The sequence below is a fragment of the Hippopotamus amphibius genome, chromosome 17 (genome assembly GCF_030028045.1).
Source record: "Hippopotamus amphibius kiboko isolate mHipAmp2 chromosome 17, mHipAmp2.hap2, whole genome shotgun sequence".
NCBI lineage: Eukaryota > Metazoa > Chordata > Mammalia > Artiodactyla > Hippopotamidae > Hippopotamus > Hippopotamus amphibius.
In genome coordinates, this window is record NC_080202.1 from 16225666 (window position 1) to 16236705 (window position 11040).

The 11040-nt window shown below is 50.6% G+C and overlaps 1 protein-coding gene across 1 annotated transcript; it reads left to right on the plus strand.

The window, feature by feature from the left end:
• The first annotated feature begins 4052 nt into the window (after nucleotides 1-4052).
• On the plus strand, nucleotides 4053-9971 carry SLC46A1 (solute carrier family 46 member 1). The gene is made up of 5 exons (XM_057714902.1): nucleotides 4053-4313; nucleotides 5256-6108; nucleotides 7235-7318; nucleotides 9149-9305; nucleotides 9839-9971. The coding sequence occupies exons 1-5, from the start codon at nucleotides 4086-4088 to the stop codon at nucleotides 9894-9896; spliced, it is 1380 nt and encodes a 459-aa protein (XP_057570885.1). The 5' UTR covers nucleotides 4053-4085; the 3' UTR covers nucleotides 9897-9971.
• The last annotated feature ends 1069 nt before the right edge of the window (nucleotides 9972-11040 follow it).

Below are 11040 nucleotides of genomic sequence, written 5' to 3' on the forward strand. Positions count from 1 at the left end.
GGACATCACTCCTCTTTAAGGGCTCAGCTGGTGCCCTCACCTGGGACAGCCTCACTTCTTTCTGGTAAAATCCCTTCCCATCTTCAAGCTCGGTTCAACAGCAACCACCATCCCTGGCACCTGGACACAGTCACACCAGCTCAACCAGAGTTGTCATGTGAGAAGCAGCAACTCGAAACAGGAAATGTCTTTACCCTCATGCTCTCTTCTCCCTTCCTTGTAATATCTAAAAACAAGAACAGCTCTCCAGCAGCTACGGTTGGCCCCTTGTGAAAAGGAAGCACAGGCTTTGGGTGGAAGTCATGAGACGACTGCCCTCTGGATGAGGAATCCTTGCCGCAATCATCTCTCTCACAGTGGCTGGTTGTAAGACAGTGTTCTACAGGCATTAACCAACTGGGAGGGGAGAAACCACTGCAGCTTCCACGGGCTTCTCCAAAGCTTCTCCACGAAACTAACTGAGCACACAGTCCAGGGCTGGACAACCCCGTCATTAGATACTTTTCATTCCTGAGGCCGTGGCAGACAGAACTAAGAGGTCACATGACTCCTTCCCCCTAAGCCAGGGAAGTCACCCATCCCGATGTTGCAGTCCAGGCAGCTGCGATCAATTGACTGAGGCTGGTGCCTGCCATCAAATCTATTTAACATTTCATCTTGCGGCACACCAGGCCCATCGTTAGGAGATGCAGAGACGAATAAAACAATGTCTCTGCCCTCAAATCTGGAGGCAGGATGTGGGTAGGGGTTGGGAAGGGACAAACCTGTCAGCACATATTTATAACCAGGTGAAGTCTAAAGCCAGGATTAGATGTCTGAATACAGTCTTGTGGAAGCATATACTAAGCCATGATTAATTCTGCCTGGAAGCGTGGTGCAGAGGTGGGTCTTGAAGGATGAATAGGAGTTGACTAGGTCAAGCAAGGTGGGAAGGGTAAACCTGGCAAAAGGACTAACATTTACTAAAGCTTGGGATCCAGAAAACACTGGAGTGGGTGTAAGCAGAAGAAAACCTATATCCAGAGTGGAAAGGACTTTTTCCTGCATCTCTCTAAGCCACAGACATGACATACATAAAAATAATAGTACCTAGCTTGTAAGGTTGTGGTAAAGGTTAAGACAATATGTAATGCCCTCACACAGTACCTGTTCAAGGAAAGTCATCTCCTATTGATGTCACCAGAATACCAAGGGGCGGAATTCCCTGGCGGTCCAGGGGTAGAACTCCACGCTTTCACTGCTGAGGGCCCAAGTTCAATCCCTGGACAGGGAACGAAGATCCCACAAGCCTCGCAGTGCGGCAAAACAAAAACAAAAAAAACAGAATACCAAAGGGCATGAAGTTGATCTTTGGCAATTGAGCCAGATTAGGTTTAAAGTAGAGGAACATCATCAGATCTTTTTAAATGTTATATTTTGCGTGACTAAAATACATGTTTATATTAGAAGAGTTGAAAATATTTTACAAAGAGAAAGAAGAAAACCAATCCAAGAATTGTAACCTGGGAGACAGTCTTTCAGAAAGCTCGGAGGGACTATTCCACCTGTTATATAAGTTTTTGAGACAAAAGGTTCTACATCAAAGTAACATATTGACAGTTTACATAGTCCAAGAAGGCAAGTAGTGGGTTATTGTGACCCCTTCACAGGATTGAGAAAGGAATGGTGTCTCCTAAGGAGTTACCTTGCTGGTGCCAGGAGAAAACTGCTCTTTTTTTGGGGGGGGTGGGGCGGGGGGGGTGACAGGCATTGCTGTGTCTTCTAAGGGGATCTAGTGAATGTATCATACAGCTCCTCGATGCACACTCAAAGGGAGGGGGTAGTGGCTCAGATGGGCAAAGAGAGAATTTTATGTTTAAAAATGTTCTTGTCCTGCCTTAAAAATAATCTTATTTCATCAATTAGAAGGGGCCTCTTGCCATGTGGGCACCACTGGCTCGAGCTCTGGGACTAGCCACACCCTACTCCATCCCCAGAGATGGACCCTGGCCTTCTGTCTCTCAGTCTTAGTTCTTTATCTAGGAAATGATTCTAAGATTTCAGCTGGGCACCCCTTCCTCCCTGCAGCTGACTTAACTGGGCCAAGCTTTTGTGCTGGCGGGGGGGAGGGGAGGGAACCAACCCAGGGGCTTGTATGTTTAATGTGCAGTTTCCTATCTCTAGGAAGACCACAGGGTGGTGATGGTTGTGGGGGATGTGGGCATCCTTCCGTCCACCAGTATTTAGCCAGCATCTACCCAGTCTGAGCTTGGGACGCCTTTTGGCTCAGGGGAGGTGGGGGATAGTCAGTAAGCCAGCAACAAGCCCACGCACAGCCACGATGGCCAGAATTGGAGCCCCCCCCACGCCAAAAATCAGGCCTGCGGGTCAGGGCACAGGCTTGCCTCCAGAATTCCACTCAGCTGCCCCGTTGTCAGGGAAGGCAACTTTCCTGGCTCTGCTCCTTCCAGACCAGGCCAGACTCCTGAATTAGTCCTTCGAGTCCCACAGCCCGTCTCTTTGAAAGCACTTTCCACAGCTGAAATCTTACACGGATTAGTGGATTCTTTGATGTCTCTCCCGCACCATTCTAGAAACTACAGGGCCTGGTAAGGGCTTTGTTTCCTCACTGCTGTCGACTTGAAAAAAAAAAAGCACAGCATAAGAGCTGTGAGTTGTTTATTCAGTTTCTCACTGAGCTCTGCGAAACTGCTGGGAAGATGTAACGGAGGAGTCAGGATATATATGAATTTTTTTGTATGCCTGGGACCATGCTGCGGGGGTGGGACGAGCTCTGGAAACACAACAGCGTAAAGAACAAAAATGTTGCCTGTCATTCCAGTTCTACAAGGATTAAGCTATTAGCCAGTGCAGTCGCCCACCCAATGGAAAGAAAAACACCTAGTGGAACATAACACGATTACTGCTAACCACAAAGAACAGAACCTTAAGTTAATGACTTGAGTACTTTTCTATGTATGGGAAGACACAGGAATCTGGGATCATTGAATATTTTCCTTAGACGTCTCTCTTAACTATCTAGGGGCGGTATCCAAAGCACAGAATTTCCCTCAGGTGCACTGTGGGTGGGTGGGCTGATGGCTTGATCCTTGCAGAAATGGAATGGCAGGCAACGTTTCTTTACATTGCTGTGTTTCTAAAGCCTCCCCTAGGTATGGTCCCTGACATAAAAGGGGCAGTTAACAAATGCACTGATAAGGGAGAAAGCCAAGTAATACTATTTCCTTTTACAAGTAATAAAACCCAGACCTGAGATCCAACTGCCTGTGCCCCAGGGAGCACAAGGCCACATCCAAGGGCCTCCCAGGCCCTCCACCTTCTGCTCCTCCTCCTCTGCTCTTCCAAGGGCACTTGCAGAGCCAGGCCCCAGCTCCAGAAACAAGATGAGCTTCCCAGGAAAAGATCCTAGGGCAGGAGGGGAGCAAGTGACAGCCTATTAACAACAATAATAGCACTTACAATGAATTAGACACTGTTCTGCCACAGTAACTCTTTGAGACAGGTTCTACGAGCACCACCATTTTAAAGATGAAGAAACGGAGGCACAAAGAAATAATGATAGAATTGACGCAGTAGAACTGGAGGCTACACTCTTATCCACTGAGTCGCCTCCGTCATAGCGCAGAACATCAGCACAGACATCAGAAGTCATGTGTTCTTCTAGCTCGGCCTTGAGTGCCGATGTCCTTTCTTCATGGGTCAATCGAGGTCCTTAATAAAAGGGAGCCTATAGAGTTGTTGGGAGATTAATGCACTTAGAGTTGAGAACAGTGCCCAGCACCTAAGCGATCAATGAATGTTAATTATTGATATTCTTGTTACTATTATGGGTGTTTCTGCGCCTGGGAAGGAGGAGTGCAGGGCGGTATCCTGGCACGGTTTGCAGGTAAGGTCACTCTGCAAACCTGGGGTGCTGGGCCCCTCGCCTGCCCTCGCCAGCCCAGAGTGGGAGGGGCAGAGAGGAAGGGAGCCCACCAGTCCTGGCCCCGCCCCACCAGGCTTAAAAAAAAAAAGAAAAAAAGACGCTGGGCGCAGGCGCAGAAAGCCGAGCCGTCCGCGTCGCGCCCGCTCAGAAGTGCGCAAGCATGGAGGGGCTGCCGAACTCCCGGGGAGGACCCCACGCCTGGCCCTGCAGGTCCGTGCTGTGCCGCGGTTGCGTGGAGCCAGTCATCTTCCTTGCCAACTTCGCCTTGGTCCTGCAGGGCCCGGTGACCACGCAGTACCTCTGGCACCGCTTCAGTGCCGACCTTGGCTACAACGGCACCCGTGACAGGGGCAGCTGCAGCAACCGCAGCGTGGACCCCACCGCGCAGGTAGGGGCGGCGGGGAGAAGCGAGGAGCGTGGCAGGGGCGGGCCCTGGGCTAGAGCGTGGGGGGGCGGGGCCTGCGTAAAGGTTGGGGGCTGCCTGGTGGGTTAAGGGTGTTGGGTGGTGGGCGGGGCTGGAGCAAAGTTGGGGCCTGAGAACTGACCTGCAGGGATGCCTAAAGTGGATCTAGATAATAAAGCGATCTTGAGGGTTAACGAAAGGTTGAGAATTAGGTTTTATTTGGCGGGCTTTCTCAAGCCCAGGAGGCAGGCTTTGAGATAACTCTTGCTCCCAAGAGGTAAGGGAGGAGCCAGGATATATAGGAGTTTTGCAGTACAAGCCCGGTAGTCGGCACATCAAAAGATTTCTGTTAACTGAAGAAAACCAGACAACTCAAATTAATGGATTCTCTTGTTTCTTTCTTTCTCTCCCCCCACCCTCCTTTCTTTCTTTTCTTTTTTCTTTTCTTTTCTTTCTTTTTTTGCCTTGCCACGTGGCTTGAGGGATCTTAGTTGCCCGACCAGGGATTGAACCCAGCCTTGGGAGTGAAAGCACCAAGTCCTAACCACTGGACTGCCAGGGAATTCCTAAAAGTTAATGTATTTAGCACTTTTCTAAGTATGGAAAAGTTCTTCTGTTCTTTCCCATCCTGAGTCTGCCCTCGGGGGTGGCTGCAGTGGCTGAAGGCTTGATGGCCGCGGTATCCTTTGTTTGCTGGTACAGCAGGCAACATTTTTCATTTACAGCGGTAAAAGGAAGGGAATGGATCTTTCCCGTTTCCCATACCCCCTCCAGTGTCAGTTTTTAAGAGTTATACTAAGATCTTCTGAGGTTTAGGGCTCCAAAGAAAGTCCTCCTCCCTGTATCTCCCAGGTTGGTGATGGTGTGGGGGGTGGGCAGCCCAGAGTGGGGAGGAGCGCCCCGGTAAAAAGACTCTTTCCCCCACAGGAAGTGGAGACGCTGACCTCCCACTGGACCCTCTACATGAATGTGGGCGGCTACCTGGTGGGACTCTTCTCGTCTACCCTGCTGGGCGCCTGGAGTGACTGTGTGGGCCGCCGCCCGCTGCTGGTGCTGGCCTCCCTCGGCCTGCTGCTCCAGACCGTGCTGTCCATCTTTGTGGTGCAGCTGCAGCTCCATGTTGGCTACTTCGTTCTGGGCCGCATCCTTTGTGCCCTCCTTGGCGACTTCAGTGGCATCCTGGCTGCCGGCTTTGCCTCCGTGGCAGATGTCAGCTCCAGCCGCACGCGTACCATCCGAATGGCCCTGCTGGAAGCATGCATCGGGGTGGCGGGGATGCTGGCGAGCCTCGTTGGTGGCCACTGGCTCCAGGCGCAGGGTTATGCCAACCCCTTCTGGCTGGCCTTGGCCTTGCTGATAGCCATGACTCTCTATGCAGCATTCTGCTTTGGCGAGACAGTAAAGGAGCCGACACCCACCCGGCTCTTCACACTCCGTCATCACCGATCCGTTGTCCAGCTCTTTGTGACCCAGGCCCCAGAGAAGTCCAGGAAGCACTTAGCCCTGTACTCATTGGCCATCTTCGTGGTGATCACTGTGCACCTTGGGGCTCAGGACATCCTGACCCTCTATGAGCTGAGCACACCCCTCTGCTGGGACTCCAGGCTGATCGGCTATGGTTCTGCGGCTCAGCAGCTCCCATACCTCACCAGCCTGCTGGGCCTGTGGCTGCTGCAGCACTGCCTGGCCGACACCTGGGTGGCTGAGATCGGTCTGGCCTTCAACGTCATGGGGATGGTGGTCTTCGCGTTCGCTACCATTACACCCCTCATGTTCACAGGTAAAGTACATGGCTTCAGGGACATTTTATCTCAGACTTGCTGGGTGGAAATTGGGGACCGGCCACCTGCTGCCCCCACATGTCGTTTCTGCCCGCATCTTTGGAAACAGCGCTGTGCCCCTGGCCTGCACTGGAGGACAATTAGAAACCTCATAAAAGTGCCATCTTTGTTATACAGAAAATATAGACCTTCGAGAGCCAAAGTAATTCATTACCAACCACAAATATTATTAGCGAGATAGAGCCAAAGACAGAAATATTGCTCCCAGACTTATTGCTTCACTCCTTGGCCTCCCACAACCTACGTGCACGGTCCCCTTAAGCAAAGTTCATGCCATTAATGCCTTAATACTCACTTCTCTGATAAGACTCACAGGACCTATCTCAAATATCCTTGGTCAGCTTCTTTGGATTTTTTTAAAAGCCAGTCTTCTCAGACCACAGCTATCAAATTCCTGCTTGTGTTAGTTCTTTCCTTCCTTCCTTCCTTTCTTTCTTCTTCTTCTTTTTTTTTTTTTTTTTGGTGGGAGGGGGCATCTGGGAATGAGGAAGTTAACTTTCCTGAAGGGACAGATTTATTTTAATAAGAGCCCTAAAATGTGTAGTCAGCCATTCAGTAATCACAGATTTCTTAACGTGGCTGCTTATCTGGACAGTGCAGCTGACAGGGAGCAGGTACCTTTTTCTTCAACACCTTCCATGGACTCAGCTGGGCTCAGCACCTTCAGGGGTGCAGAAATGATGAAGACACTGTCATTGCTCTGGGATTTGGGGGTCTGTCACCTGAAGGGTCCCAGAGGGGCCTCATCCTGTACCCACTTCTGAGGCTCCACTGTTTCTTAGCAGTTTGCAGTTTTGCTGAGGTGGTAACAGTTGCACAAGGGAGAGCAGTGGTTACAAAGGAAACAACAGTGTAAGCCTGTGAGTAACTAAATGTCAAGGGAAAGGGAACTTACATTTACTGTGTGCCGACTGTGTCCCATGATTGTCTCCTTCCCCATCAGGGAAGTTCTTCCTGTGTCTAATCCCAGTCCGTCATGGCGTGGGTACAGGAGCTCTGTTGCATCTCACTGGGGCACCCCTCTCCACAGCCCCGTTTCCTTGATGATTGTTTCTTTCTCCACAGGGTACGGGCTCCTCTTCCTGTCACTGGTCGTCACACCTATCATCCGGGCCAAGCTCTCCAGGCTGGTGAGGAGGTCAGAGCAGGGTGAGTATCAGGATTAGGCTGCATCTGGTGTCTCATGCCCAGTGTTGCCTGAACTGGGCAGAGGGCAGCCATGGGCCAGGAGGCAGCTTACCTTCCTCCCTCCCACCCTGGAGAAGTAAGTAGCCAAGACAACTGCATTGCTGTCAAAGTGCCCAGGGCTGGCAGCGGACCTCAGTGATTTGGATTTTCAGACCACAGAGTTGGAATTTGCAGTCAGTGACGTACTTTTAGATAAGTCAAGCAGAGGATTTACTCTTTCCAGACCTCAGCTTTTCCGTCTATAAAATGGCCGTGATGATGCCAGAGTTCCCTGCTTCCTTGGGGTCACAGTGTCCAAGCTCAGAGGAGGCCAACAACTTCGAGATGTAGGTTTCATTGTTTCCATGTGGCAGATGAAGCAGAGGCCTAGAGGGTTACATTGACTCACCTGAGGTACTCAGTAAGTGGTAGAGTTAGGGTGCACACCCAGGTTTGTTTTTAGGGGCAGCAGATCATGGGATCTGGGTTTTAGTCCTGGCTCTGTCACACCAGCTGTGTGATCTTGGGTGGGTCCTTTCCCTCTCTGGGCCTGTTTCCTCACCTGTAACACATGTGAATTACTCTTGATGACATCTGCAGGCCTTTTGAGCGCTGACAGTTTAATCTCAGCTTCTGTTGGATTGTTGCTTATTTTGTAAAATTTGTGTTCTGCTGGCATATCTATAAAGAATAGCTTCTCAGGACCTAGAGACTGTCATACAGAGTGAAGTAAGTCAGAAAGAAAAAAACAAATATTGTATATTAACACATATATGTGGGATATAGAAAAATGGTACAGATGAACTGGTTTGCAAGGCAGCAATAGAGACACAGATATAGAGAACAAACATATGGACACCGAGTGGGAAGGGGGGAAGGAAGGGTTGGGGTGGGATGAAGTGGGAGATTGGGATTGCCATATATACATTACTAATAAGAAAAAAAATAAATTGTACACTTTAAATATATGCAGTTTATTGTATGTCAAGTGTATTGCAATAAAAGTTCTTAAAGAAAAAAAAAATAAAACTATGCATTGTGGCACCAAAAAAAAAAAAAAAAGAATAGCTTCTCAGGCCTCTGGGTCTTTTAGAGCCCAATCTGGAAACATCTGGCTCATCCACTTTTTCCCATCCGCCCTGGAAGGAGGATCTGGTGCTGGCAGAGACTCTGGTGCCATGTATAGCCCACCATAGGTTCTATTGTCCACAGAACCCATCTGCCTTCATTCATTCACTCAATAAGCTTTTTTTCTAGCACCTTCACTGTGCCCAGAGATGCCAAGGGGAACAGGAGAAAAGAAGAGCTTTTACTAACTGGCTGCCTCCAGGGGGCCAGACCATGTGATAGGTGCTTCACATACGAATTTAATATTACCAACAATCCCAACCATCTGTGAAAGGTATGATCCTTATTAACAGAAGTAGGGCAGACACCCAGAAAGATAAATGACTTATTTGGTGATCACACAGCTAATAAGTGCCGAAACTGAGAATTAGCCCAGAAATGTATCCTAAACAGGAGATGATTCCAAAGAGGATAAACCCAAAACCATTTTATCAGACTTTATCAGACTTGCTAGAAGATATCACATGTCATATATAGATTTAATAACAGCCATTTATTTCGTAGCACAGGTGCTTTCCATGCATGACTTAGTGAAGCCTTATCACAACACATGATGTAGGATTTTTAGGTGAGGAAGGTGAGACGCAGAGAGGCTGCCCCAGGTCACACAGCTGCGAGGTAGTGGTGTCAGGATTTGCATGTAGGTCTTTCAAATTCCTGAGTGTGGTATTTATTTCTTCACAGGTGCTCTCTTTTCTGCTGTGGCCTGTGTGAATGCTTTGGCGATGCTGACAGCCTCCGGCATCTTCAACTCGCTCTACCCAGCCACGCTGAACTTCATGAAGGGCTTCCCCTTCCTCCTGGGCGCTGGCCTGCTCTTCATCCCAGCCGCCCTGATTGGGTAATGCTGGGCTCTGACCCATGCTCAAAACGGAGCCCTTTACCCTAAAGTGTCCTCCTCCTCCTCCTCCCAACCTCCTCAGTCCTGGAGCTCTTCCCTTGTGGGTGTCTCAGTCCCACCCGAATCTCCCCTTGCAGATGGTTGCCTAATCCTCTGGGGGCGGTTCCCCAGGAGCAAGGCAGAGGCCTGTAGGGGAAGGGTCAGTTTCACAGTGCTTCTTGGCCAGGCTATGTCCTCACACCCAGTTCCCCTCGTCCCCCTCCGATTCCCATTTTACAGATGGAACTGTGGTGGCAGAAATGTGCTAAAGGAAAGCCCAGAGAGCTTCCTTGGATAGTTGCACCTGGGCCACACGCTAACCTGACCCACTTGCTTCTTCCCCCAGAACCCTCTTCTCTGGACATTGTCTTCCACTTCTCAGCTTGGGGAGGGGGATACCCGGACCAGCCCACCCAATAAAGCCTGCATCACTTCTCCAGGAGTTGAGGGTCCCCCTGGTGTTAAACCTGAACCCTCTCTCTTGTCTCTCACAGGATACTGGAAAGGGCCAATCATTGCCCTGAATTTGAGCAGTTTTCCCAGAGCCCCTGATCTGCCTGGACCAGTGGACAGAGGGCGAGAGGGGCAACGTGAGCATAAGCAACTGGAAGTATATGCATCTGGGACCCACCCTCAGCAGCAGCGGCAGCTCCCCTCAAAGGGCAGCATCCACCTTGGGCAAGGTGCTCAAGCTAGACCAAGGCCCCCACCGCATCCACAGCCATGCCAGCCAAGACTCTAGGATCTGGAATTATAACCCACACAGTCCCACGCAGGGCAGGCAGTGGGGGAGCGGTTTGGAACGGGAATCTTGTTTACCCTTTAGGCCATCAATCACATAGAACCCTCCAGAGGAGAGGAGAGGTCCTGATGGAGGGACCAGTTGAAGCATGAGGGCTGGCACCTCTGCTTCCAACCCAAACTGTGCAGCTCACAGTGCTCAGGTCACGGCCAGGCAGCTACCAGTCACTCCTTAGTGATGAATACAGTACCGCCGGTCAGTGCCGGCTTTGGCAGGGAGGAGGGTTGTGGGAGGGACTTGCCCCCGGATGGAGAGCGCTGCTGTCTCTGGGTGGGGATCAATCTCCTGTGATTAGCAGTGCCAGTCATAATAATACGTCAGTATAATTGCCCTGAAATGAACTTTTCAGCCCCCAAAGCACTGGGCTCTGGGGCCTTCTGTTTTCCTGTTCCCAGTCTGCCCACCGTAGGTCAGACAGCAGCGACTGCTGGAATGGACAGGGGCCCCTAAATTGCCGTGGGATTGGTACAGCTCAGTCCTCATCTGACGGCCCATTCTCTTCTCCTGAACTGCTGGGAGGCAAAGGGCTGCCTCACTTGCATCAGGCCAGCAGAGAAGCTCCAGGTAAAGCCCTGGCCGATCATTCCATGGGGTCAGAGATCTACTCCCTGGAGACACCTGTCCTGGTCTTCCTGGCTACACCAGCTCAAGCAGAATCAGTTTTGGTTACCACTCAGCCCTCCAACACCTCCCACTGCTGGGCATTTCAACAGGGCCATGTGCAGATGCCATCCCTCGAGCATCTGTAGGTCAACAGGTACCTGGAGGTGGGCCCAACACCCCATATGGTACGGGAGGCCCAACTCCCCAGAGAATGAGGGGCCCATCTCTAGGGCGTTAGGAAAGCCTGGACCTGAAGTTGAAAGGCAGAATCAGATTTGGTATTCAGGCACT

Bases quoted from the DNA above. Each gene is read 5' to 3' on its own strand.
- SLC46A1 (XM_057714902.1), top strand. From the start codon at position 4,086: ATGGAGGGGCTGCCGAACTCCCGGGGAGGACCCCACGCCTGGCCCTGC. The intron at 7,319-9,148 runs GTGAGTATCAGG...ATTTCTTCACAG, and splicing joins GGTGAGGAGGTCAGAGCAGG to GTGCTCTCTTTTCTGCTGTG. The intron at 9,306-9,838 runs GTAATGCTGGGC...TGTCTCTCACAG, and splicing joins ATCCCAGCCGCCCTGATTGG to GATACTGGAAAGGGCCAATC.